The following is a 25,628-nucleotide window of genomic DNA, read 5'->3' as shown; positions in this document are numbered from 1 at the left end:
CTTTAGCAATGAATTACATACAGTTATGCTACATTTCTATCAATTTGTTAAAATATTACACTGATTTTTTCGCCTAATTTCATAATTATAGTGTTTGCTGTCGAATCGTCATATGAGTATCACACGTTCCAACACTGCCAAGCACAAGTACTTGAAGACCAAACGATAAGATTCTAAATCTTTGATACTGTTATATATTATCTCTGGATGTCAAGTAAAAAGCAGGCTACCGAAATTACTTTATCGGTTAATCAGTTGCGATATTGGAAGTAAGTCTTCTAGTGATTGTTGTGCGACCATCTATTGCGTAAGACGCTCCTTCGTTGTGCCGTAAGGAAGCTCTAGTGAGGTACAGCTCTCGACCATAAAAGATACAACGTTCTAACACAATACGACACGATTCTATAGAATACTAGCGACAACAAAATTAAGTACGCTGCTGCAGCCGTAACATTTTATGTCTTAAATAACGACCAAGATAAAATGAGCCTTATTGTGTGGAGTATTGAAGCTCGAGAGTGGTTGAGGCGGCCTCCCTGCTGTTGGCAGTATCAGGATAGCACTGTAGCTGCTACAGGGACGAAGAGTATCGGGAGTGAATACCAATGCGCATCGAATGAAATGGCGATAACGAATGTTTTACCAGAGTCAGTGGCATTGCCGTTGTTACCACTGTCAGCAATATGTATCGCAACACATTAGACATGAGAAGCGGGTTTGGAATAATCTGCAAGTGAGCTCAGAAGGTACCTTTAAGAGATGTAGAGCTGTAAAATAGGAAGATTTCGTGGCTTGCGGCCTGATGGGCAATGGAAATTGCATCGCTCGCCACACAGCTATCGATTAGTGGCGATCAGTGGAATTCTGCTGTCAGGCACATCCGCTACCGGATGGTTATAATAAAACTTTTCCAATTTAACTCGTTGTTAGACGGAAAATAACTACCGTACGAGGACTAAACTTGGTACCATTAATGTCAAGGACATGGGGAGGAGAAATAATGCAGAATCTGTTGTGGTTGGCATGAGAGCCAACACCTTGGTACTAAAGGAGGCCGAAAGGCACGCGTTTTATCTCACGCAGGCTGGTGTGAGGTCTGGAACAGGACAAGGAAATTAGACTTTAGAAAAAGGGACGTAGCTGGTGGAATACGTAACTTTAATCCATTAATGATGAACGCCGCTCTTGACGGTACATGGTTCACAATATCAATAGTAACTGAACATGGCGCCTTTCTAGGTCGTAGCAAATGACGTAGCTGAAGGCTATGCTAAACTGTCGCAAATGAGAGCGTATGTAGACAGTGAACCATCGCTAGCAAAGTCGGCTGTACAACTGGGGCGAGTGCTAGGAAGTCTCTCTAGACCTGCCGTGTGGCGGCGCTCGGTCTGAAATCACTGATAGTGGCGACACGCGGGTCCGACGTATACTACCGGACCGCGGCCGATTTAAAGGCTACCACCTAGCAAGTGTGGTGTCTGGCGGTGACACCACAGAATCGATTCAACTGAATCGCTTTTAATGTGCTACTACGGTACAACATACCATTACATAGCGGTGCTATTCCTTTTGCAACCAGAACTCACGGGGAGTCACACAAGGTGATCGTGCTGGCCGAGTTTGGAAATGATCGACTGATAATTCGATGGTTTCCAAATGGGTTTCGGAGAAGCAGGTGAACTTTGCGAGCGTGTGCGGTGGGGCTCCATCTTGCATGAAAACTGTTGAGTTCAATGCGTTTCTCTCCTGTAGGGCGCGTATGACGTGCTGGGGAAACATATCGCGGTAACACTGGCCGGTTACACTGCATGTCTTTGGCTCTTGAGAGCCAGCCTGTTCAAAAAAGAATGGTCCAATGATGAGCTTAGCCGTGAAGCCACACCATACGGTAACACGTTCACCATACAGAGGAACTTCATGCAGTCATTGGAGATTAAGATACCCATACAGCAGTTCTATGCGTCTAGCTCACCCGTCGGAGAAAATGGGTTCTGTCTACCCGTAGAATGGTCCAGGGCAAGCACTCATCAACTTTAAACCTTGTGAGAAAGTGAAGGGTCAACACGCCGTTGTGCGTCCTGCGGTGCAAGTTCCTGTACTATGTCGATCTCCTACGGATACCATTTGAGAATGGTTCGTAACACTTTGCGTACAGTGGACCACGGGATGTTCAACTATCGTGACACAGCACGCGCACTGCCTGACTGTCGGGAATTGCGCGCAGCGTTGTCTGCCATAGCAACAGCGATTTCAACAACCACCTGCGGTGCAACCGGTTGTCGGCCTCTTCCCGGAGCGACGCCCACCTCTCCGTTTGATTCGAACTTCTTCATTATGCTCTGCACAGTAGGTGGAGAAAGAGAACGCTACCGTGATCCTTTCAGCCGGCGATATTCTCGAAGTGCAGCTGCAGCATTACTTTTGTTTTTTAATAGAGCTTCACCAGTAATGCCAAGCTCCTTTTGTCACATTTTTCGATATCCTCCGTCAGTCCTTCTTTAGTAATACGGCTACATCTTCTAAGTGTTCAGGCAAGAAATCGCAGTTTCTGGTTTGCGTTCCCCATGAAATTATCTATGCGATCATTCCAATTTAAGTTATTCGTAATTCATATGATCTTCCGAATCCTTTTCTGTCTCTGATAGAATTGCAGTATCATCGGCAACCCTCCAAGTTCTTAGTTCTTCTCCCCTTATCTTTAATTCCTTCTCCAAATTTTCCTTTGATTTCTTTTACTGACTGCTCAATGTGCAAAATGGAACAATATCGGAGCTATCTGCAACCCTGTTTCACTCCATTCTCAACCAGTGCTTCCCTTTCAGGTGCTTAGATTCTTGTAACTGGAGTACGGTTTCTGTACAAGCAGTATATAACTTTTTTATGAGATTTTTTAATGAAAGTATTTTACTATGAAAGCACTTTAAAGCTAAATCAATGAAAATTTGAAAGGACGTCGGCTCATTTGGTATCATCACGAAATAAGGGAGCGACTATCACAGATATGGTAAGAGAGTTGTGGTGGCAGTCATTATAGCGCGATGACTGATCATGGCAGATGGTGGACATGGTTGGAACTAGATGGTGCCGCTGTGATGCATGGAAATCATGCACCCCATACTCTGTATATTAATGCTACCAAATTTGGTATTCGTATGGTAAATAATTTCTGTGTTATAGTGTGTTAAATACGGCAAGTTGAATTATAACTACCCAGTAACTCAGAACTTCAGCTCCACGCCGGAAAACTGCTGCTGACTATTGGTGTGGAAAAGGATCGGTTCCCGTTGAAATTTCGACTTTTGGACGGGTTCCGAGTACCTAGTGTCGGACGTTAAGTGAACCATGCTGGGCTAATCGAAGCAAACCACATGGACTAACAAGTTGGAAGAGATGTCTGCTACACAACGTCAGACGATTGACTGTGCAATGGGTCTACATGACTGCAGCTATCAGAACGTAATATTTTATCATAGCTACCACATTGGTGTGATATTGATCGAAGTGTTCTCAACTGGTTAGTAAAGATGGACCCGTTTCTCAAGTTTAGACTTCTACTTGAAACATTTTTATTAACATGATGGATGTGTTGCAGTTGGATTACGATGAGGAATAACGCTACTGCGGACGGAACTGTAGTAGAGGCCATAAAGAAATTATGAAATTATCTGTGAGTGGTCTCTCAAACTATTTTGGTAGGAGCACATAGCGTACATTTTTGCTGAAGCCTTTCAAAATCGCTTTCTGCATTCATATTTTTTTCATATGATGTGGAAATTACCTTTTGTGGAAATACTGGCTTGTTGTGCTTAGTTGTGGCATCGTTTTCTCTGGGCGTAACTGTAGATTGGAGTGAATTTCATGGCTGTTTTCCGGATACTCAAGACCTAATTCTAAATGTACTTGTAAACTATATCTGAACCCTCTGGTACTCTCATTACATCAAAAGTGTCCACAGACATCCATACAGAATCTGAGAGTGGTAAGTATTCCCCAACTGTAGCCTGTTAACATCGAGCTGCACATTATTGTCATTGCAACGAGCAAAGTGGACTGGAACGCTGGCGCCCCGTCTGCTGCTGCGTGTAGCCAGTGCTGTAACACGCCCCGCTGTCCAGGAGAGCTGTCACGCTTGAATGAATCTTGTTAGAAAACGACGCCTATTTATACCTGGCTGTGCGCCTCTGTTTTGCCAAGCGCTACGCTTCGTGTCACGTACTCATAACACGCTAGGTTGGCCAGTGGGCCCCTTCTGCCTGCGACTTCTGACATGCAAAACTGCTACGTATACTCTTTAAACAATTTGACGGCCCTGTGTCCTCTATTCTACTTCGCAACTTCTGGTATGCGTAACTCACTGCCATCCGGCCCGCAACTGGCTGTAACTTGTGCTCAGAATATTGCACGAAACTAACTCTCCCTATTCTAAACGTGCGTACCACTACAGAACCTTGAACGAATTGTTTGCAACAGCGCGTCAGTGTGAACAGTGAACAGTACCGAACAGTGAACAAACCCACGAGTAAGCCATGCAAAAGAATTGCAATTGTTTTGTTTCCGTAATAAGTTGCAACTGAAATTAATAACTCTTATCAAAGCACCCGCGTTAAACCGGGTCAAGTCACTCAATGAGTTCGTACCTTTGAGACAAAGTGCACTTAAATTTTCAGAGACATCGGCCGGTAGTGTGACATCGGTTTTGAAGTGTAAGTCTGAGTAATCTTCCAGAGTCTCACATTTAAATAAACACGACACCTCACACCCCCTTTGTTATTCAAATTCTTCATTGTTCCATCGGTCATCAAGCTTTCGAATGTTTCAGTTGATAACAAATGTTCATTCAACAAATCGGTTTAGTGGGTTACAGTCTCATATGGAAGCGCGCTTTTGGTATTGACCAAATTAAACTATATATTGTCGGGGAAATGCGTTCTTGTTATTTCCGTCAGCAGCTCGTGGTCTTGCGGTAGCGTTCTCGCTTCCCGCGCCCGGGTTCCCGGATTCGATTCCCGGCGGGGTCAGGGATTTTATCTGCCTCGTGATGACTGGGTGTTGCGTGATGTCCTTAGGTTAGTTAGGTTTAAGTAGTTCTGGGGGACTTAAGACCATAGATGTTAAGTCCCATAGTGCTCAGAGCCATTTTGTGTTATTTCCAACTCATGAAGCTTTAAACACGAGAAACGTCTTTCTAGAGAGCACGCTATATGATGGAAGAATATGTAAATCGAAATTTTATGTCACACTGATATTCCAGTGTGATAGTTTTAGCAAATTGTGTAGAGGGGTGTCAGAAAAGTTGGTCAGCAGTTACAACATATTTTGGAAATGACATACAAGGGCGACCTTACAAGTCTGAGCCCGCCTGGCTGTATTGGAAAACACCTTCTGTCGATCAGATTGTGATATGCTTTTAAAATAAGGAGTTACTTCAGTTTATAAGTCACAAAGCGAGTGTGGGCGATTACGAGACACTATATATTTTGCTGCTACCTAGAGAAAAAAGTCTTGTGGTGTAAATTCCGGAAAACAGTTTCGAAAGGCAGATGTTTCGAGACACTTTAATGTCTTTTTCCTCTTACTATTTTTACCCTCCCACAATCGTCCATATGTATGCAGACAAATAAGTACTACACATGTATACTTAATGGCTAAGCTTCTAACGCCTTTAGCTAAAGTTTTACACTGTTTAAAGAATATTACTGATCACTACTACTACAACGTACATGTGTTATCAGCGCTCCTTAAAGGCACATTTAAGTGTACAGTTGGTTGTGCTGTTGTTATTTACTCCCCTCCTCGTCTTTAAGATACTAGCATTACAAACGCACACTAAGGTTCCAGTTAAGAACAGCAATGAAATCTCATTTATGTATGATGATTTCCTTTAAATATAGTCGATATGTAACCATAATTGTTTCACCACTATAGCGTAGAAGCATGTAAACAATGAGTGACATTTAAACCCGTTTCTGAACACTGTGTTTTAGCTTGTTTTAATGTTACAATGCGATGTCCATTACAGTTCTGATACAATTCACCTCTGTTTGTATACATTCCATCAGGTACATGCAATGAATAGTATATCTCGTAACATTACGATTTTATAATGTTTCCTAACTTGTGTTGTAACATCTATGTTATCTTATAGCTTGGGCATAGCAACTTCGTTTTCTGTTTACATATGACACTATACTAAAGATATTCACCAAAGATAGTCTAGTCTTCTACATTACCAAGTATTTTGTCCTTGAGATGTTTTTATACCACATGTTGAAAATATTCTTTTAAAGATCTTTGACCAGAGTCTCAATATTTTGTATAAGTAATACTTACAGTCCTGATCTTATCTATGGTACTGCCCTGTATAGATTCAGAATTTGGATGTTTGCTGTGAAAGTCCTGTCTCATATATTTACATTCATGGCATACACTACACTTCTAAGTAATGGCTAATGCAATATGGTATCTTAAACCACTTGTGAATATTCATGTCCTTTTGAACTTCGTTATAAAAAGCTTTTAACATTTCCTGTAACCTACATAAAATTATTTTTATCTGTGGATAGCAACCGTGAAGATGGTCGAAGACCGAAACCGGTAGATTTAGTGTTAAAAAAACAGCTGTTGGTTCAAATATGTGTTTTATACATTACTTAACGGCTGTTGGCAGTCATCTTCCAACAATTTCCTAGTTTCCTTTACCGCTCAACCCGAGTAGCAATTTTGGAAAGCTTCTAAATTGAAAAAGATCGTTCTACAATTTTAGTTGTTACTCACCAAGTCGAGACCCGTTAACGTCTACACATACGCGTTCAAGGAATTGCAAAAAACATTATTTCTACGTATTACATCTACAGTTTCCAATTCTTTACAATATTTTCAGTAATACTGAAACTTTTCGGTATCTTCATATTGTTCAACAATTTTCTGTTGTTTTGATACTTGTCATATTCTTTCAGTACCTCATATATTTTTCGATATTTCCATAACTTTTCGATAATTTACGGTATTCTTCGATATTTTGCGACACTTTCAAAATTGATTTGCAGTGATAACAAGTGACTTTATGGAAATATGAACTAGCATTATAGCAATAAGTACTGACTGTATACAAATACCAGTGGGAGCTATTTCTGACAAATTTAGTGTGGAAGTTCACTGAGATGTTTGTGTCTTAAAATTAAGAGCATCATTACTCCTTTAAACGTTAGTTGTACTCGAGGCCTTCACAGATGTGAACTCTTGTCTACCGCTGAGCTAGGAGCGTATTCACAGACGTATTCGAGCGCAGCATAGTCCGCCATGAGGGACGTGATCTTATTAAGCTGGTGAGTAAGTTCGTAGCGTTTTTCCATGATACTAGTAAACACAACAGAAATACATAACAGAAAATTTAATCAACAATAATATCTTCTCCTTCACTATTTACAACAGTTTGCCAAAGCTGAGGTAACTTTTCGGTTCTGTGAGTGCAGAAATCAACTGGTTTTGAGGCGAAGAGCGACGTTGAGGAGGGCATTTTCATCCGAAAAGGAAATTCCGTTAAAATTGTTCGGTAGAGAGCGGAAAAGGTGAAAACTTGAAAGCAAATGATCTGCTGAATATGGCTGGTGCAGAATGACTTCCCAACTCAGCTCCTATATAGTGCTTTTTTTGTCAATGTAGCAGAATGCGGGGGGGGGGGGGGGGGGGGGGGGGGGCGTTATCGTAGAGTAGCACCGTTTCAGGCAGTCTTCCTGGGCGGTGTTCTTGATTCGCGTGTTGGCAAGAAGTGTCAGCAGTGATGGTTTCACCTCAGGGAAGGAATTCGTAGTACTCCACACCGTCGATATTTCTCCATATTCGTAACATTATTTTTGTGGATGCGCGCAGTTCTTTGTACAGGGAGCTGCTGTTTCGTTTGGGCGCAGCCATTCTTATCTTTCCCTTACGTTAACGTACTTCCAGTCACCAATAGTGACGCAGGATAGGAATGGTCGGCGTTGTAAACGAACCAGTTTATGACGAGCAAGCAGAGATGCACTTAAGGCCACACGCTGATTTTTGTGATTTTGGCTTAGAGCATGCGTTCCCCTTATACATGATTTTTGAACCTTCCCCATTGCATGAAGTAGTCGCATGATGATGGGACGATCACGGTTCATCAGATTATCCAATTCTGGAGCACATCAAATCCCGAATTTCTTCCTGAGCATGGAGCGTCACTAATGTCAAAATAATCCTCGTTAAAAGGAGAAAACCATTTTCTTGCATTGCTCTATCCAGTGGCATTATCCTCATACACATCGCAAATGTCTCTGGCACCCTCTCCTGCTGCCACCCCTCTACTGAGCTCAAACAGAAGAATATGCCGGATATATTCCGATATCTACACATGTCACTCTATTTCCCAGCGACCACACCTCCACCCATTATCTCCAAATGACAGAATGACAATATGGAAACTTAAACATTAATTGTGAACTACAAACAAGAAATGATAGTCGATAAACGAGCCCATAGCAACCGGAATACCAACAAGGTTAGTTGCCGAACTACATTATTATAGTTAGCTTGGTGTTCGATCTGACCCCGCATCGGGTCGACTGGTCATTTTAACTGTACACCTACATAAATACTTCGCTAGCCACCAAGCGGTGTGTGGCGGAGGGCACAATTTGCGCCAAAGTCATATTCCCCCCCATCCCCCCCTCTGTTCCACTCGCGGATCGCGCGAGGGAAAAACGACTGTCTGAACGCCTCAGTACGAACTCTAATTTCCCTTATCTTTGAATGGTGATCATCGCGCGATTTGAAAGTTGGTGGAATTTAGTAAGCAGCCCGTTCTGTATAGCGAGTCGTCTATCTGTAAGTGTGCCCACTTCAGACTTTCTATGAGATTTGTAGCGCTCTCACGATGGCTAAATGTACCAGTCACGAATCTTGCCGCTCTTCTTTGGACCTTCTCAGTCTCTTGAATCAGACCCACCAGGTAAGGGTCCCAGACAGACGAACAATACTCGGAGACTGGACGAACTAACGTATTGTAAGCATTTTCCTTTGTTGAATGACTGCATCGCTTCAGGATTCTACCAATAAACAGCAATCTAGAGTTCGCCTTGCCCGTTACTTGTGTAATCTGATCATTCCATTTGAGAACATTTCGAACAGTCACACTCAGATACTTGACGGATGTTACCGCTTCCACAGAGTGGGCGTTAATTTTGTACTCGTGCATTAATGGAGATTTTCGCCTTGTTATAAGCAGTAGGTTAGACTTACTAATATTGAGAGATAACTGCCAGTCATTACACCACGCATTTATTTTCAGCAAATCCTCATTGATTTGTTCACAAAGTTCGTGTGATACTGCTTTCCAGTAGACTACAGCATCATCGGCAAACAGTCTAATGGCGCTGTCAATACCATCAACTACATCGTTTATGTAATTCTTAGAAAGCAACGGACTTATTACGCTGCCCTGGGGCACACCTGAAGTTACGCAAGATTCTGTGGAAGTCACCCCATTCAGGACGACATAACGCTCTCTGCCTGTTAGAAAACTTTCTATCCAAATGCATTTGTCATCTGATAGACAGTAAGCTCGCGCTTTTTGGAGCAAGCGACTGTGCAGAACTAGGTCGCCTTTCAAAAGTCCAGAAATATGGCATCAACCTGGGAGCCGGTATCTAGAGCCTGCTGTATGCCATGCACTAAGAGAGCCAGCTGTGTCTCGCATGACCGCTGTTTCCTAAAACCGTGCTGGTTTCTGCAGATGAGCTTCTCAGAGTCTAGAAAGGTCATTATGTCTGAACACCAAATATGTTCCATGATTCTACAACAAATCGATGTCAGTGAAATTGGCCGGTAATTATGTGCATCCGATTTTCTACCATTCTTATAGATTGCTGACCTGGGCCTTCTTCCAGTCCCGTGGAACTTTCTGCCGTTCCAGTGATCTCTGATAGATGATGGATAAGAATGGTCCTATATTTGTAGCATAGTCAACATAAAATCTTACGGGGATATCGTCTGGGCCAGATGCCATCCTGGCGTCTAAGGATCTTAACTGTTTTACAATGCCAGATACACTAAACACTATGTCAGCCATCCTTTCGTTTGTTCGATACTTGAAAGGGGCAATGGTGGTGCAAGTGCTCTATCGTATATGAGTTTTGGAAAACTGGGTTTAGAATTTCGGCCTTCTGTTTATCATCATCAGGTACATGTACTGTCAGCTGGAGATGGTATTGAATTATTTGTAGCGCTCATAGATTTTATGTACGACGAAAATTTTTGGCGGTTATTTTTAGAATCTGCAGATAAAATATTGCTTTCAAATTCATCAAACGAATCTCTCATTGTGCTTCTGACAGCTGCTTTCATTTCCCATAATTTCTGTTTCTCAGCGGAGCAGTGACTATGTTTAAGACGACTGTGCAAAATTCTCTGCTTTCTCAGAAACTTCCTAATATGTTTGTTGTACAAAAGTGGATCCTTTCCCTCCCCTGTACTTTTGCTAGGCACATACTTCTCTTGCACATGGTGGACAATACGTTTAAATTCCGACCAAAGATGCTCAATATATTTGTGTCCCGCGGTGAATGCTTGGAGCTAACCTGCGAGCCGGTATCTAGAGCCTGTTGTATACCATGCACAAAGAAGGCCAGCTGTATCTCGCATGGCCGCACTGACGTAAGTCACATGGTATGCCTACGACACATCCATAGATTACTCAGAAAAGAGAATGTTTAGAATTTCAGAGGTCTCTAGAGCGAATTTGGAAGTTTAAATAACTTCTAACATCATGTAATTACCTCCAGAAGTTGCGTTCAGTTCACTGTTGTAATGTTGATGCATTAATTTGCTGTGAAAGCGGCGCTGATAGACAATAAAAGCGGATTAAAAGCTGTGAGCTGTCTGGGGTAGGTTAACCTTGTATTACTGCGCAACTGTTTCACCAGGTATCCAGTCTAGCTTAGGTGATATAAGAGAATTTAAATAAAAAGAAATAAATCAGTTTATATTTGGAAATTTATTTTAACATTGATCATTGAAATTTCAGCATATTAAACTTGATTCATAACTAAACTGGTGCCTTATTTTGGATTGTGAAAATGTGAGATTGTAATCTTACGGAACACATCAAATATGGAGCCAAGATTGGGAGACTGCATACGGAACTGCATTCATAAAATAACACACGAAGAACGTTCAAACATATGCAAGAGGAAATTAACCACAACCAACCGATTCAATTTTCACCCAAAGAAGTTACGTTCTTAGCGCAATCCTGTCCGTCACGTAAATACCACACACTGGTATACTAAATTCATACTAACTCTCTGTGAAATCTTCCCGAAAAGAATAGCTGAGGGCTACTTTGATGATTACACCACATGCTTCACGTGGTCAACTTGGCTTACACAAAGAGTGTAACTCCACAATAATTCTGATAATTAAAATAAATTAGATCGAAAACAAATTACAAAAGGAGCACCTCGAACTGGTTACTATCGTCTTACTATTAACCTGATGGGTCAAACAACTGTATAAGCACGTGGTACTGGTCTCACAAAGTACACCCCACGAGGGTTGAACATAAAGAAAAGTTTCTATATTGAAAAATATTGTCAAGACGAGACGTTATAATCTCACGCACATTCGCATTTAAGATTGATGATCTTAGTTAGAGTTACTGATCACGTGGTTCCACTTTAGTTACAAAGTAGTGACAAAGCAACTACCGGAATATATTCTGAACTTCACACTCGAATTACACTGCGTTGCAATGTAAGATAACATTATATATTTTAGAGCTAAACCTAAAATAAAGGTGATTAAATTTTCAGTTAGGCTGAACTTAAGAAATACATTGTCCTACGGACGTAGCAGACACGCGCTAAGCCAGAGATCTTACCACTTCAGACGCTCGCCACCGACAGACTGACCTGGGCTCCTACCAAGGGTGCTTCCGTATACAAAACGGAAGTGACCAGAGAGGCAGCTTCCTTTACCAACATGACAAGGGACGGACAGGACCACACTAAGGATAGAAACCTCTTTGCTTTTAGAAAGCGTAGCTACCTGTTACGACGTTGGTCCTACTGTTCTGTAGCAGACAGGCTTGTCTACTACCATCCAGCATGCAACTAGAAATACATTTGCTCACTCATCCTCTCATACAGAAGGGAAGGGGGATGACAGTATCTTATCATATACCGTATATAAAATAAAGCGGATGTAGGTTCTGTATGAGACTGTGTGACATGAATTACATATAAACTGTGTTTTAAAGTGTAATAGTGTATGTGTAAAAGTAACACATTTCACTGCTCAGTCTCCTCCCAGATAGTCAGAAACACCACAGTAAATTTAGAAGAGGAATTTATGCCGTAAATGACAACAGATTTCAGAAATTAACATGAAAGGAATCCTACAGAGACCTTTCACTGTATGTATGGCGCCTGTCATTTGTCAGTGCCGGTTTGTTCCTGCCTGCAGGTGTCGTGGATCCGGTCGCGGGACCTGCACATCCTGACGTCCGGCGTGCTGACGTACACGTCGGACTCTCGGTTCGAGGTGCTGCACGGCTCCGACCCGGAGTCGTGGACGCTGCGCCTCGTGGGCGTCCGCCACGAGGACGGCGGCCGCTACGAGTGCCAGGTCAACACCGACCCCAAGCTCAGCCTGCCCGTGCACCTGCACGTCAGAGGTAGGGGCGCGGTGCCAACCAGCGTCTCACCCGACACGCGTGTCTGCTCGTCCGTTTGCAGATGACTGAACCGTGATTTATTTTCAAAGAATATTCTTAAGAAGCTATTTTATTTACTAGCTATTCATCAAGAACATTAACACATTTAATCACACTATGTAAGCATGGAAGAAGTTGCCAGGGTGTAACTGATGAAATCATAACCAGCTTCCTTTTAACAAATTTTTTAAAAGAAACGGATTTAAAATTATAATCAGAATGCACCCTCTTAATATCAAAGTTACAATTTATTCAGAGGCAGAAAGAGATAAGTTTTGACTATCAGCTTTCGGGTAGAGAACCTTCCCGCTCCCTTTTGACACGGCCGTAGTTACGACCGCTCACAACAGCCTCTGAAAGACTATACTGGTGCAGATCTGCAACACACTTTAAACTAAGAGTTTTAACAATTTTCACAAGCACGCAACTATGCCCCCCCCCCCGTAGGAGGTGTGGAAATGATACAAAACACTAACAATTAAAATATTAACCTTGCCACCGTATCCGCTGCTCGTGGTCGTGCGGTAGCGTTCTCGCTTCCCGCGCCCGGGTTCGATTCCCGGCGGGGTCAGGGATTTACTCTGCCTCGTGATGACTCGGTGTGTGTTGTCCTTAGGTTAGTTAGGTTTAAGTAGTTCTAAGTTCTAGGGGACTGATGACCATAGATGTTGAGTCCCATATTGCTCAGAGCCATTTGAACCATTTTCTTTCCACCGTAGGTGCAAATTCATTTTCACTTCTAAGAAAAATCTTGCGGTGAAAGGGTGGCAACTTGTATACTACAATGATTTTTTAAATAAAAGCCCATGAAATACAATCTTATACAAAATTCTACAAGGTTGGCCAAACAATAGCTAAGATGCTCTAAAGTACACAGATACCGCCTCTCAAGATCGTAGGCAATAATATGAAAGTTTCCAAAGATCAAAACATTCTTCAGGTATTAGGCCGTTACACTCCAAGCAATAAATTCGTTAACACACCAAATCCAACAAACATGACAGAGGCAGCTATTAACGTACGGTAGATTGATAGGGAGATTACCGAACAACCCGAACTGCAGGCTGCTCTAACCCGCCCCTACTCTACAAGGGAAAAACGGACTACCCTATTTATAAACAACCACCTTCCCGCGGGTGGGCAAACGGAGAAGAATGGTCGGTGGTTGTGTGTTGGGGCTTATGGGCGCTCAACATCGAGGTCATCAGCACCCTGACACACATTAAAAGCAACGAAGGTGGACAGACCTAAGAAAACTAAAGTACACACTCAAAGAAAGCAGGAAAAGAAGGAAAATGTTACATAAGAAAGTAAAACCTAAGGAAAGGGGAAACATAGCAACAAGAATGTCACAGTAAATTGTTATTGGCTGCCCACTTACATAAAATATGGGCTGTCTTGTCACACAGCGAGCAAATTAAAATCCTCTCCCTAAAATCTTTTGTAAAAACATTTGACATGTCACAGAACTTTAAAACTTTAGCCACATTCGTCCGAGTGTTGCCTAAAAGAGATGGCAGGTCCGCTGGCAAGTCAGCTGCGGCCCGCTGGTCAGAAAATAAAACGCAATCCAATAAAACGTGGCGCAGAATGACCTGGACGCCGCAAGCACCACACATTGGAGGGTCCTCTCGCCGGAGCAGGTAACCATGCGTCATAGGGCTGTCGCCTGTTCGAAGCCGAGTGAGGAGAACCTCATACCGTCGATGGGGCTGAAAGGAAGTACACCACATACGCGTTGTGGGCTTGACTATACGGAGCTTATTGTCAGTCACTTCCAGCCACTCATCCTCCCACCGACGCATAACCCGTGAGCTCAACAGCGAGGTGAGTGCGTGCAAGGGGATAGCACACTGAAATACTTGTGGGGCGAGACACGCCTCCTTGGCTGCGAGATCTGCCATTTCATTCCCAGCAATGCCGACATGCCCCGGAACCCAGCTGAAAGCTACAACCTTCCCCAGTCGCTGTAGTCGGAGGAGGGCGTCCTGGATGGTCTGGACAGTTCTGTCTGCCGGATACAAACGTTGCAATAAGTGAAGGGCACTGAGAGAATCGGAACAGACAAAAAATTTAGCAGAGGAAGAATGTCTCATGTGCTCCAGTGCCCGCAAGATCGCAGACAATTCTGCATCAATGACAGCGAAAGTCTGAGGCAGGCGGACCTTGAAGACACGATCTGGAAAACAACTGGACACCCAACAGAAACCCCTTCTTTCGACCCATCCGTAAACACAGCTACATAGTCGTGGTGCTCAGATAAAATGGCAGAAAATGCTGCATTAAAAACGGTGGCAGGCGTGCAATCTCTCTTGTACTGCAATAAATCTAAAATCACTCCGGGCCTCTTCAGTAACCAGGGTGGCAGGCGTTTAAAACCCTGGATTTGGGGTTGTACAGACTCCACACCGAGGGACTCTAGTACACGTTGCACACGGATCTCAAACGGCAACGTTGCCCGGGGACGGCGGGAAAAAAGGCGGTCCAGAAGTGGATGGGCAACAAGATGGTGAGCAGGCGAGCTGGGAGCTGCAAGAAACTTACAAGCCTGGCGCACCAGCAGGAGTTGCCGCCGGATGGTAAGTGGCGGTTCCCCAGCCTCAGCACAGAGGCTGGGTATGGGACTAGTCCGATAAGCACCCGTGGCCAGTCGAATCACAGCCTGGTGAACAGCGTCAAGGATCTGCAAATAAGAAGGCCTCGCTGACCCATATACTGTGCACCCATAGTCCAACCGTGAACGCACAAAAGCTCGGTAAAACTGAAGGAGACGCGCCCTGTCCGCTCCCCAAGACCTGTGGCTGAGGCACTTGAGGATGTTGAGTGCCTTCAGGGTTCTGGCTTTCAAGTCACGTAGGTGTGGCAGCCATGACAACATGGAGTCAAAAATTAGGCCCAGAAACCACACTGTGTCTCTAAAATGTAGGACAGTATCCCCCATATGCAAGGCAGGCAAAGTAAAAAGACGACGAGAACGATTAAAATGAACACAAACACACTTATCGGCAGAGAACCGAAAACCCGTCTTTGCAGCCCACTCCTCTAACCGCCGCACTGTTAGCTGCAACTGACGGCTCACGGTTGCAACACTGGAGGAGGAACAGAAAACAGCAAAGTCGTCCACAAATAAGGAGCACTGTACTGGACTCCTCACTGTAGACGTTATACTGTTGATGGCTATGGCAAAGAGGGTAACGCTTAAAACGCTGCCCTGGGGGACACCGCTCTCTTGCTCAAAGCGATCAGACAGTGTGTTACCAACGCGCGTCCGAAAAAACCGCTGAGACAGGAAAGACCGAATGAAAATCGGGAGGCGGCCACGAAAGCCCCATTGATGCAGTTGTGCAAGAATACAGTATCTCCAAGTAGTATCATATGCCTTACTGATATCAAAGAAGATACCAATACAGTGATGCTGACGGAGAAAAGCCTGCTGAATAGCCGTCTGTAGGAGGGTCAGGTTGTCGACCGGGGACCGAAATTTTCGGAATCCACGCTGAAATCGGCTAAGGAGCTGTCTGGTCTCTAACAGCCAGACCAGACGCCGGTTAACCATCCGTTCCAGGGTCTTTCCGACACAGCTTGTCAAGGAGATACTACGATAACTACTGGGACATGTGCGGTCCTTTCCTGGTTTGAGGAGAGGGATGAGGATTGCCTCCCGCCACGAGGTGGGGAACACTCCTGTCTGCCATATGAGATTAAAACATTCGAGGAGGATTTCCTTTGACGCCGCTGGCAGATGTCGAAGCATGGAGTACCGGACGCGGTCGTAACCCGGTGCAGTGTCAGATGTCTCACTAAGAGCCGATTCAAGTTCCCACATGGAGAAAGGGGAGTTGTACGCCTCAGAACTGTTCGACCGAAAGTCCAAGTTCGCTCTTTCGACAGTCACCCGGTAGCGACGAAACGCTGGATCCTGATTTGCAGTGGCAGTACTTTGTGCAAAATGCTCTGCCAGCGTCTGAGCAATGGCTCTGGGTGTCGTTTGGAGGCATCCCTGGTTCAGGACAGCAGCTATCGGTAAACGGCTATGTTTACCGGAAATCCTCCGGATGGCTTCCCATACTTTTGTGGAACAAGTGGAACGGTTGATGGAGTCCAGGAACGCCTGCCATGACCTTTTCTTGCTCTCTTTAATGACACGGCGTGCCCTGGCTCTCGCGATTCGAAAGGCGGTAAGACCGCTGTTGGACGGCATTTAAATCGGCGAAGAGCCGCACGCCTGTCCCGGATGGCTGAACGGGACTCTTCTGTCCACCAAGGCACAAGGCGCCGCTTAAGAGTGCCAGAAGACTGTGGTATAGACAGGTCAGCAGCATGATGGATCACATGCGTGATGTGATCCACCCATTCTTGGATGCTACTGTGGCGGTCAAAGACAGCCAATCGAGTGAACAGTGGCCAGTTAGCCTTGCCAATTATCCACGATGGTGACCGCTGCTCCAGCAATACACCATCCAGGAGATGAATGCGGATAGGGAAGTGATCCCTGGAATGAAGATCGTCAATGATCTCCCAGTGAACAGAGTCGGTGAGGGTTGGAGAGCAGAAAGATAGGTCAATGGCTGAGAATGATCCTGTAGCAGGAGAGAAATGAGTCGGAGTACCTGTGTTGAGGATGCACAACATTTGAGATGTTAAGAGGCTCTCCAAAATTCGACCTCGAGCGCAAAGAGAAGTGGAGCCCCACATGACATTATGGGCATTGAAGTCTCCCAGGAGGAGAAATGGGCGGGGAGTTGGTCGATAAGATCCGTGAGAGCGTCTAAGGTCATTGCATCCAGAGGGGGTAAACAAAGGGAGCAAACGGTAAGCCTCCGAGGTGAATAAATTTCAACTGCAACTGCTTGCAGGTCAGTATCCAGGGGGAGAGCAGAGGAGTGGTGGTCATTATTGACAAACACAGCGACTCCGCTTTTGGCCCTTTCTCCAGTCAGGTCTTTGCGATATGACGTATAGCCCCTTAGTACAGGAGCATCAGATGGTTTGAAATGCGTTTCCTGTAAACACAAGCACAGGGGGCGTTGCCGTGCTAGGAGGTGCAGTTCCTCCACATGTGTCCGGAATCCATTCATGTTCCACTGTATAATGGGAGCCATCTATCAGGGTGGGAGTACCTTCATTCTCACTTTCTGTCGGGGAGGAGAGCCCACAACAGACGGAGGCTCAGTTATGGGGCGAGATGAGTGCCCCAGTCTGACATCAACCTCCATCGCCTCTGAAGAGGAGTCGAGAAACACGTAAGAGAGAATGACATCCACATCAGCAGACTGTAGAATGTCGGTCTCCTGCAGCGGGCGAGTCTTCACCTTTGTCTTTGGCTTCGATTTTCTGGCCTGAGGCGGCATTGGTGCCAAAACCTCAGAAGCAGTAGGCGGTGTAGCAGCGCTGGGCAATGCACAAGACTGGATCCGGGAAGGGGCAGGAAGTTCCATGACGTCAGCCACCACGGCCTGGTCAGAAGGCCGGGGGGGACCAGCAGGCTTCACAGGAACGGCAGCAGCACACGTACATTGACAAACGCAGGTGCTAGTGCTGACAGTAGAAACCTCCGTTTGTGTCTCCGTTTGTGTAGTGGCATCGGATTTCAACACTGGCTGTTTGAGAACGGAAGAAAAGGAAGCAGCGAACGTGGGCGGCTGCATGGACTTGTAAATTTTCTTCGCCTCACCATACGAGAGGCGTTTTGTAGTTTTCAGTTCCTGTATCTTCCGTTCCTCAAGGAAAACTCTGCAGTCCCTGCTCCACACAGGGTGATCCCCAGAGTAGTTGACACACTTGGGAGGAGAGGAGCAGCCAACTCCCTCATGGGCGGCTTTACCGCATTTCCAGCAAGTGGCTTCCCCTCTACAGCCGAGAGTAGTGTGTCCAAAGTGTTGGCATTTAAAACATCGCATTGGGTTGGGGTAATAAGGCCGCACACTGAGACGAAGGAAACCGGCCTTCACATGCTCTGGGAATTTGGTGGTGTTAAATGTAAGGATAAACGAGTCAGTCTTTACGAGAGTACCATCCACCCGTTTCATAATGTGTTGCACGTCGACAATTCCTTCCCGGGACCATTCAGCCTTCAGTTCGTCTTGGGGAATGTCAACGACATCTCTGCAAGTCACAACACCCTTGCTGTAGTTCAAGGTGTTGTGAAATTCAGTCTCTATCGCAAACTCCCCAAGAAATTGCGCCTTCTGAAGGTTCTGGGCTTGCTGGAAGCTAGATGTTTCAACCAACAAGGTGCCATTTCGCAAGCGCTTTACAGATTTTAGAGTGCTAGCAATGCCTTCTAAGCCCTTCTGGATATAAAACGGTGAAACTTTTGCGAAACTCCCATCTTTTCTTTTAATTACAAGAAACACATTCGGCGAAGCAGCATGCGTTCTGTTACGACTACCTGAATCAGGAGGACTGGCTACACGAGCCCTCTTGTTAGATTGGGTGTTAGAACCTACCAGCTGCCCACCGTTTCCACTGGGAGGAGAAGAAGAAAAGTTCGAGGGATCCATCTCGGTCCCACGAGCAGCTAGGGAACTAAGAGTCCACCTAGACAGAGCCCCGCGTTCTAGGTAAGCCTTATACAACTGAGGTGCGGCAGGTTCCCCAGAGGTTGCCCGCTAACGACTGTTCCACCTCAACAGCCATGCATCTCATCAGCGCGCAGCACACCTTGAGATTGAGGGGTTGTTTATAGAGGTTTATTCCATCCTCGCGATCCGGGCGGCCAAGCCAAGATCTCCACTCCCTGAGACACACAACATTCCACCGCCGCGCCGCACTATGGTCGTTGAAGCATGCCCAGAGCTTACGGTGACAGGGGACTGGCGACGCTTACGAGTCCCCAGCTCAGGAACCCCGCGGTCGCCAAGCCCGTACCCAGCAAATGAATGCTGAACCCCTGGGGGCGAAGAATGGTCGGACGACCCCAAAGCAAAACGGCTGGTGACCTCACCAATAAAACAAGTACAATTTAACAATAAATCAAACAAGATATCACCAATTACTTAACTTCTAATAAACTGCGATTTCTCTAGAAGACCTGGCGGAGTACCCCTAAATCTCTCTCCCGAACCGTCCGCAGGAAGGCGCACCGATCTCCCGTCTCACGGCGTCTCAGCTCGCACCGGCCAGACTGATTTCGTGGGTTGGCTCTCCTGTCGACCGCGAAGCCACTACCCCTCGCTACATGCCGCGGCCCAATGGAATCACGTGGCGACCTCACATGCGTCGCCGCTCTATACGGACATTTGTCTCAGTGCACGACCGACTCACCGATCGATCCAACCACCAATGACCTTTGCCTGAGCAAACTCGAGCAGACTGGCGGCCTAACGAGCAGACTCAGATGAAGGAACTAAGCGCCGACCGGGCGACCACTCGCTGAGTTCTCTTACTGGCGGAGTGGAAAGACTCATTTTGACGGCTTTAAAGGTTGATCCGAACGACAGACACTAACTGCCTAACAAATGCGGACGAGAGACAGACTAGCAAGCTGGGGACGAGAGACTGACCCAGACTGACCGACTGGCGCCCCTTAAATGCACGTGTCTACTAGAGGGAGTCACAAAGCTCCGATTGCCACAGCGGTGCCAGCGCCAGAAACGGAGGGCGACTGATTCACACTACGCGCTGCGGCGCGCTCTTCAAAACAGCAATTTTTACCACGGCTCAGTGACATTATTTTGTTTACTTCGGGACCAGAGAAGATTCTGCAAATTTTGACGGAGCAGGTGCGACGAAGCTGAAGCTGAATTGCAGCAAAACTGAAATAAAGTACAGTCAGCACCTAATTACTGTAAAACTACACTCCTGGAAATTGAAATAAGAACACCGTGAATTCATTGTCCCAGGAAGGGGAAACTTTATTGACACATTCCTGGGGTCCGATACATCACATGATCACACTGACAGAACCACAGGCACATAGATACAGGCAACAGAGCATGCACAATGTCGGCACTAGTACAGTGTATTCCACCTTTCGCAGTAATGCAGGCTGCTATTCTCCCATGGAGACGATCGTAGAGATGCTGGATGTAGTCCTGTGGAACGGCTTGCCATGCCATTTCCACCTGGCGCCTCAGTTGGAGCAGCGTTCGTGCTGGACGTGCAGACCGCGTGAGACGACGCTTCATCCAGTCCCAAACATGCTCAATGGGGGACAGATCCGGAGATCTTGCTGGCCAGGGTAGTTGACTTACACCTTCTAGAGCACGTTGGGTGGCACGGGATACATGCGGACGTGCATTGTCCTGTTGGAACAGCAAGTTCCCTTGCCGGTCTAGGAATGGTAGAACGATGGGTTCGATGACGGTTTGGATGTACCGTGCACTATTCAGTGTCCTCTCGACGATCACCAGAGGTGTACGGCCAGTGTAGGAGATCGCTCCCCACACCATGATGCCGGGTGTTGGCCCTGTGTGCCTCGGTCGTATGCAGTCCTGATTGTGGCGCTCACCTGCACGGCGCCAAACACGCATACGACCATCATTGGCACCAAGGCAGAAGCGACTCTCATCGCTGAAGACGACACGTCTCCATTCGTTCCTCCATTCACGCCTGTCGCGACACCACTGGAGGCGGGCTGCACGATGTTGGGGCATGAGCGGAAGACGGCCTAACGGTGTGCGGGACCGTGGCCCAGCTTCATGGAGACGGTTGCGAATGGTCCTCGCCGATACCCCAGGAGCAACAGTGTCCCTAATTTGCTGGGAAGTGGCGGTGCGGTCCCCTACGGCACTGCGTAGGATCCTACGGTCTTGGCGTGCATCCGTGCGTCGCTGCGGTCCGGTCCCAGGTAGACGGGCACGTGCACCTTCCGCCGACCACTGGCGACAACATCGATGTACTGTGGAGACCTCACGCCCCACGTGTTGAGCAATTCGGCGGTACGTCCACCCGGCCTCCCGCATGCCCACTATACGCCCTCGCTCTAAGTCCGTCAACTGCACATACGGTTCACGTCCACGCTGTCGCGGCATGCTACCAGTGTTAAAGACTGCGATGGAGCTCCGTATGCCACGGCAAAGTGGCTGACACTGACGGCGGCGGTGCACAAATGCTGCGCAGCTAGCGCCATTCGACGGCCAACACCGCGGTTCCTGGTGTGTCCGCTGTGCCGTGCGTGTGATCATTGCTTGTACAGCTCTCTCGCAGTGTCCGGAGCAAGTACGGTGGGTCTGACACACCGGTGTCAATGTGTTGTTTTTTCCATTTCCAGGAGTGTAATTGCGTAAGGGCACTGAACTAAAAATCAGACAACTCCATGAGACATCATGTTCATACTGTGTACTGATTATAGCCTCACTTTCGCTAGGGAAGACGTCTCACAGTTCTGCATGCACACCGTATCAGGATGAAGTCTCTCATTTAAGATTAGGTACCCAATAGCTACCAAGAGGTGGGTTTCTTGGTTGCTGTGTCGCTGTTGCAAGCAGTCCCCCACATTTTCTATGAGCTTAAAAAATATCATGATTACCACCTCAAACTGCTGATACAGTACTTCACTTACCAACGAGTTTCGGTCGGCGAACCATCACAAAGTTCTCAAAAGAATTTACACCATTATATTAGGTAAACTTAAAATCGTGACGACAGATATTAACTCTATGAATTGAACACAAAATCATGATGACAGATAATGACACCATCAGTTTGTCACTGGTGTCACATAAAAATAAAATTTACTTGGACAATTATGTGGTATCAACGTTCGATACCACACTTGTTAGGGGTTGCTGTTATCAACCGCGGTCCGTATTGGCATCGTTGGACCCGCGAGTCGCGACCAACGCCCCAAATGCCGATCGGCGGCTTGTATCAAGTTTATATCCAGGACTTGTCCACTCTTGCTCTGGACGTCTAGTAGCAAAGTAGCATAGCCTTCAGCTGATGGGAAGCAACCTCTAACAAGGCCTAAGTGAGGCCTTAATAGCTATTTTTTATAATTATACGTATTCAGCCAAGAAGAACGCTGTACAACCAGTTAAGTACAATATATATTATTTTTTACCAACGGCTTCTAATTATTTTAGTCGTTGTAGACCCAGACCATGCAGATAGCACCTTATTGACGTTATTGACAAACCTGCTGTGATTTGTATGTTTCTATTTAGCATTGGCCACCAGTCACCACTGGCAACGACTCGTTCGTCGTCATCATAACAAATAATAAACTGTGCTTGGTTATAGCACAGTTTATACACTGAAGAGCCAAAGAAACTGGTATACCTGCTTTATATAGCGTAAGGGCCCCACGAACACACAGAAGAGCCGCAACACGACGTGGCATGCACTCGACTGATCTCTGAATTACTGTGCGCCTCCGCAGTATACAAAACGGCCTTGTAGCCACCTAACAGTTCTGCCGTTCTGGTCTACTGGAGCGGCCAAGTTAGTACATTCAAGTTGGGTTGGCCAAAATTAACGGATTCCCAGAAAGCGGGAGACTTTGTATGTCTCCGCCACCGCGTAGCCTCAACGCCGATCCAATGTCACGGCCAGGGAACGAAGCTAGATTTCGCCGTCTTAAGCGTTTCCTATTTTACGTAAACGATGATGTCAGAATTAACCTGTCCCTTTGAATCGATGATCATCTATGCAGACAATACCTCGTTAGTGTCTGCGGACATGGGAAAATTAGTTTAATAGCACTAACTGCGTAATTAAGATTGACGACTAGTTAATTACTTGACCGACTGGTCTCTGTTCGGTATCAGTTTACTCGGAATTTCGTTGGGAGCCGAATCTCTGGTCAGAGGTAATGGATTATTTCTTTTCCTCTCTCTTCCTTAGTGGTGGAGACGGGTCAGGACAGATGTTGTGGCCTCACCAAGTGCGTTATGTACTTGGCAAAGTCCCTGCGTTACAAAATCACACAACCGTAGGTCTCACACCCAGAATTAATGTCGGGTGGCTTATTTACACACTGTCAGTTTCAGGCGTACTTTGGCGACTTACTTAAGAAATTTTCTGGACAGCAACCAGGAGGAGGTTGATACGGAATCTCCGATGAAGCTTTCTTTATCTTTATCGAGTATTTGGCCAATTACCACGCGTAATGTACTGACTTCGCAGAAAATTCTAAGAAATTTTGGTCTTATGTCAAAACAGTAGGTGGATCAAAACAAAATGGCCAGACACTCTGTGACCAAAATGATACTGAAACAGAGGATGACAGACTAATGGCCGAAATACTAAATGTCTTTTTCCAAAGCTGTTTCACAGAGGAAGACTGCACTGTAGTTCCTTCTCTAGATTGTCGTACAGATGACAAAATGGTAGATATCGAAATAGACGACAGAGGGATAGAGAAACAATTAAAATCGCTCAAAAGAGGAAAGGCCGCTGGACCTGATAGGTTACCAGCTAGATTTTACACAGAGTACGCGAAGGAACTTGCCCCCCTTCTTGCAGCGGTGTACCGTAGGTCTCTAGAAGAGCGTAGCGTTCCAAAGGAATGGAAAAGGGCACAGGTCATCCCCGTTTTCAAGAAAGGACGTCGAACAGATGTGCAGAACTATAGACCTATATCTCTAACGTCGATCAGTTGTAGAATTTTGGAACACGTATTATGTTCGAGTATAATGACTTTTCTGGAGACTAGAAATCTACCCTGTAGCATGGGTTTCGAAAAAGACGGTCGTGTGAAACCCAGCTCGCGCTATTCGTCCACGAGACTCCGGGGCCATAGACACGGGTTCACAGGTAGATACAGTGTTTCTTGACTTCCGAATGTTCCCCACAGTCGTTTAATGAACAAAATAAGAGCATGTGGACTATCAGACCAATTGTGTGATTGGATTGAAGAGTTCCTAGGTTACAGAACGCAGCATGTCATTCTCAGTGGAGAGAAGTCTTTCGAAGTAAGAGTGAATTCAGGTATGCCGCAGGGGAGTGTCATAGGACCGTTGCTATTCACAATATTCATAAATGACCTGCTGGATGTCATCGGAAGTTCACTGAGGCTTTTTGCAGATTGGGGTTGTGGTGTATCGAGAGGTTGTAACAATGGAAATGCAGGAGGATCTGCAGCGAATTGCTCCATGGTGCAGGGAATGGCAATTGAATCTCAATGTAGACTAGTGTAATGTGCTGTGAATACATAGAAAGATAGATCGCTTATCATTTAGCTACAAAATAGCAGCTCAGCAACTGGAAGCAATTAATTTCATAAATTATCTGGGAGTACGCATTAGGAGTGATTTAAAATGTAATGATCATATAAAGTTGATAGTCGGTAAAGCAGATGCCAGACTGAGATTCATTGGAAGAATCCTAAGGAAATGCAATCCGAAAACGAAGTAGGTTACAGTACGCTTGTTCGCCCACTGCTTGAATACTGCTCAGCAGTGTGGGCTCCATACCAGGTAGGGTTGATAGAAGAGAGAGACCAGATCCAACGGAGAGCAGCGCGCTTCGTTACATGATCATTTAGTAACTGCGAAAGCGTTACGGAGATGATAGATAAACTCCAGTGAAAGACTCAGCAGGAGAGACGCTGAGTAGCTCGGTACGGGCTTTTGTTAAAGTTTCGAGAACATACCTTCACCGAAGAGTCAAGCAGTATATTGCTCGCTCCTACGTATACCTCGTGAAGAGACCATAAGGATCTGAGAAAAATAGGGTGCCAGCTTCACCAGGCTCTTCCCTGACGCCAACGGCGCCGCCGTGCGAATTCCGCAACAGAGAGCGCCTCCTATTGCAACCACTTGCGAAAATGTTTTATGAGATCGAGTGAGGAGGAACCCTAGCAGAAAGCAAACGTAGAAATGGCTTTTGGGCCGGACACCAGAAAGCAATACCCGGCAGGTGAAGAGAAAGCCCCGAGTCTTTGAAAACTGTGGGAAGCCGCTGAATGCGCACCTCTTACACAAAAATTTGTTTATGAATATAAGAAAAATAG

General features: G+C 45.8%; 1 protein-coding gene across 1 annotated transcript in view; it reads left to right on the top strand.

Annotated features, from left to right (window-relative positions):
- Positions 1–25,628, top strand: part of LOC126281908 (uncharacterized) — a 1,469,616-nt gene that overhangs the window by 1,283,599 nt on the left and 160,389 nt on the right. Inside the window, exon 3 of the mRNA XM_049981233.1 lies at positions 12,481–12,691. Within this exon, the coding sequence (XP_049837190.1) occupies positions 12,481–12,691 (211 nt within the window). The remainder of the gene's footprint in view (positions 1–12,480; positions 12,692–25,628) is intronic.

This window comes from Schistocerca gregaria, chromosome 7 (genome assembly GCF_023897955.1).
Source record: "Schistocerca gregaria isolate iqSchGreg1 chromosome 7, iqSchGreg1.2, whole genome shotgun sequence".
NCBI classification, from domain to species: Eukaryota; Metazoa; Arthropoda; class Insecta; order Orthoptera; family Acrididae; genus Schistocerca; species Schistocerca gregaria.
This window is presented reverse-complemented; position numbering and strand designations above follow the sequence as displayed.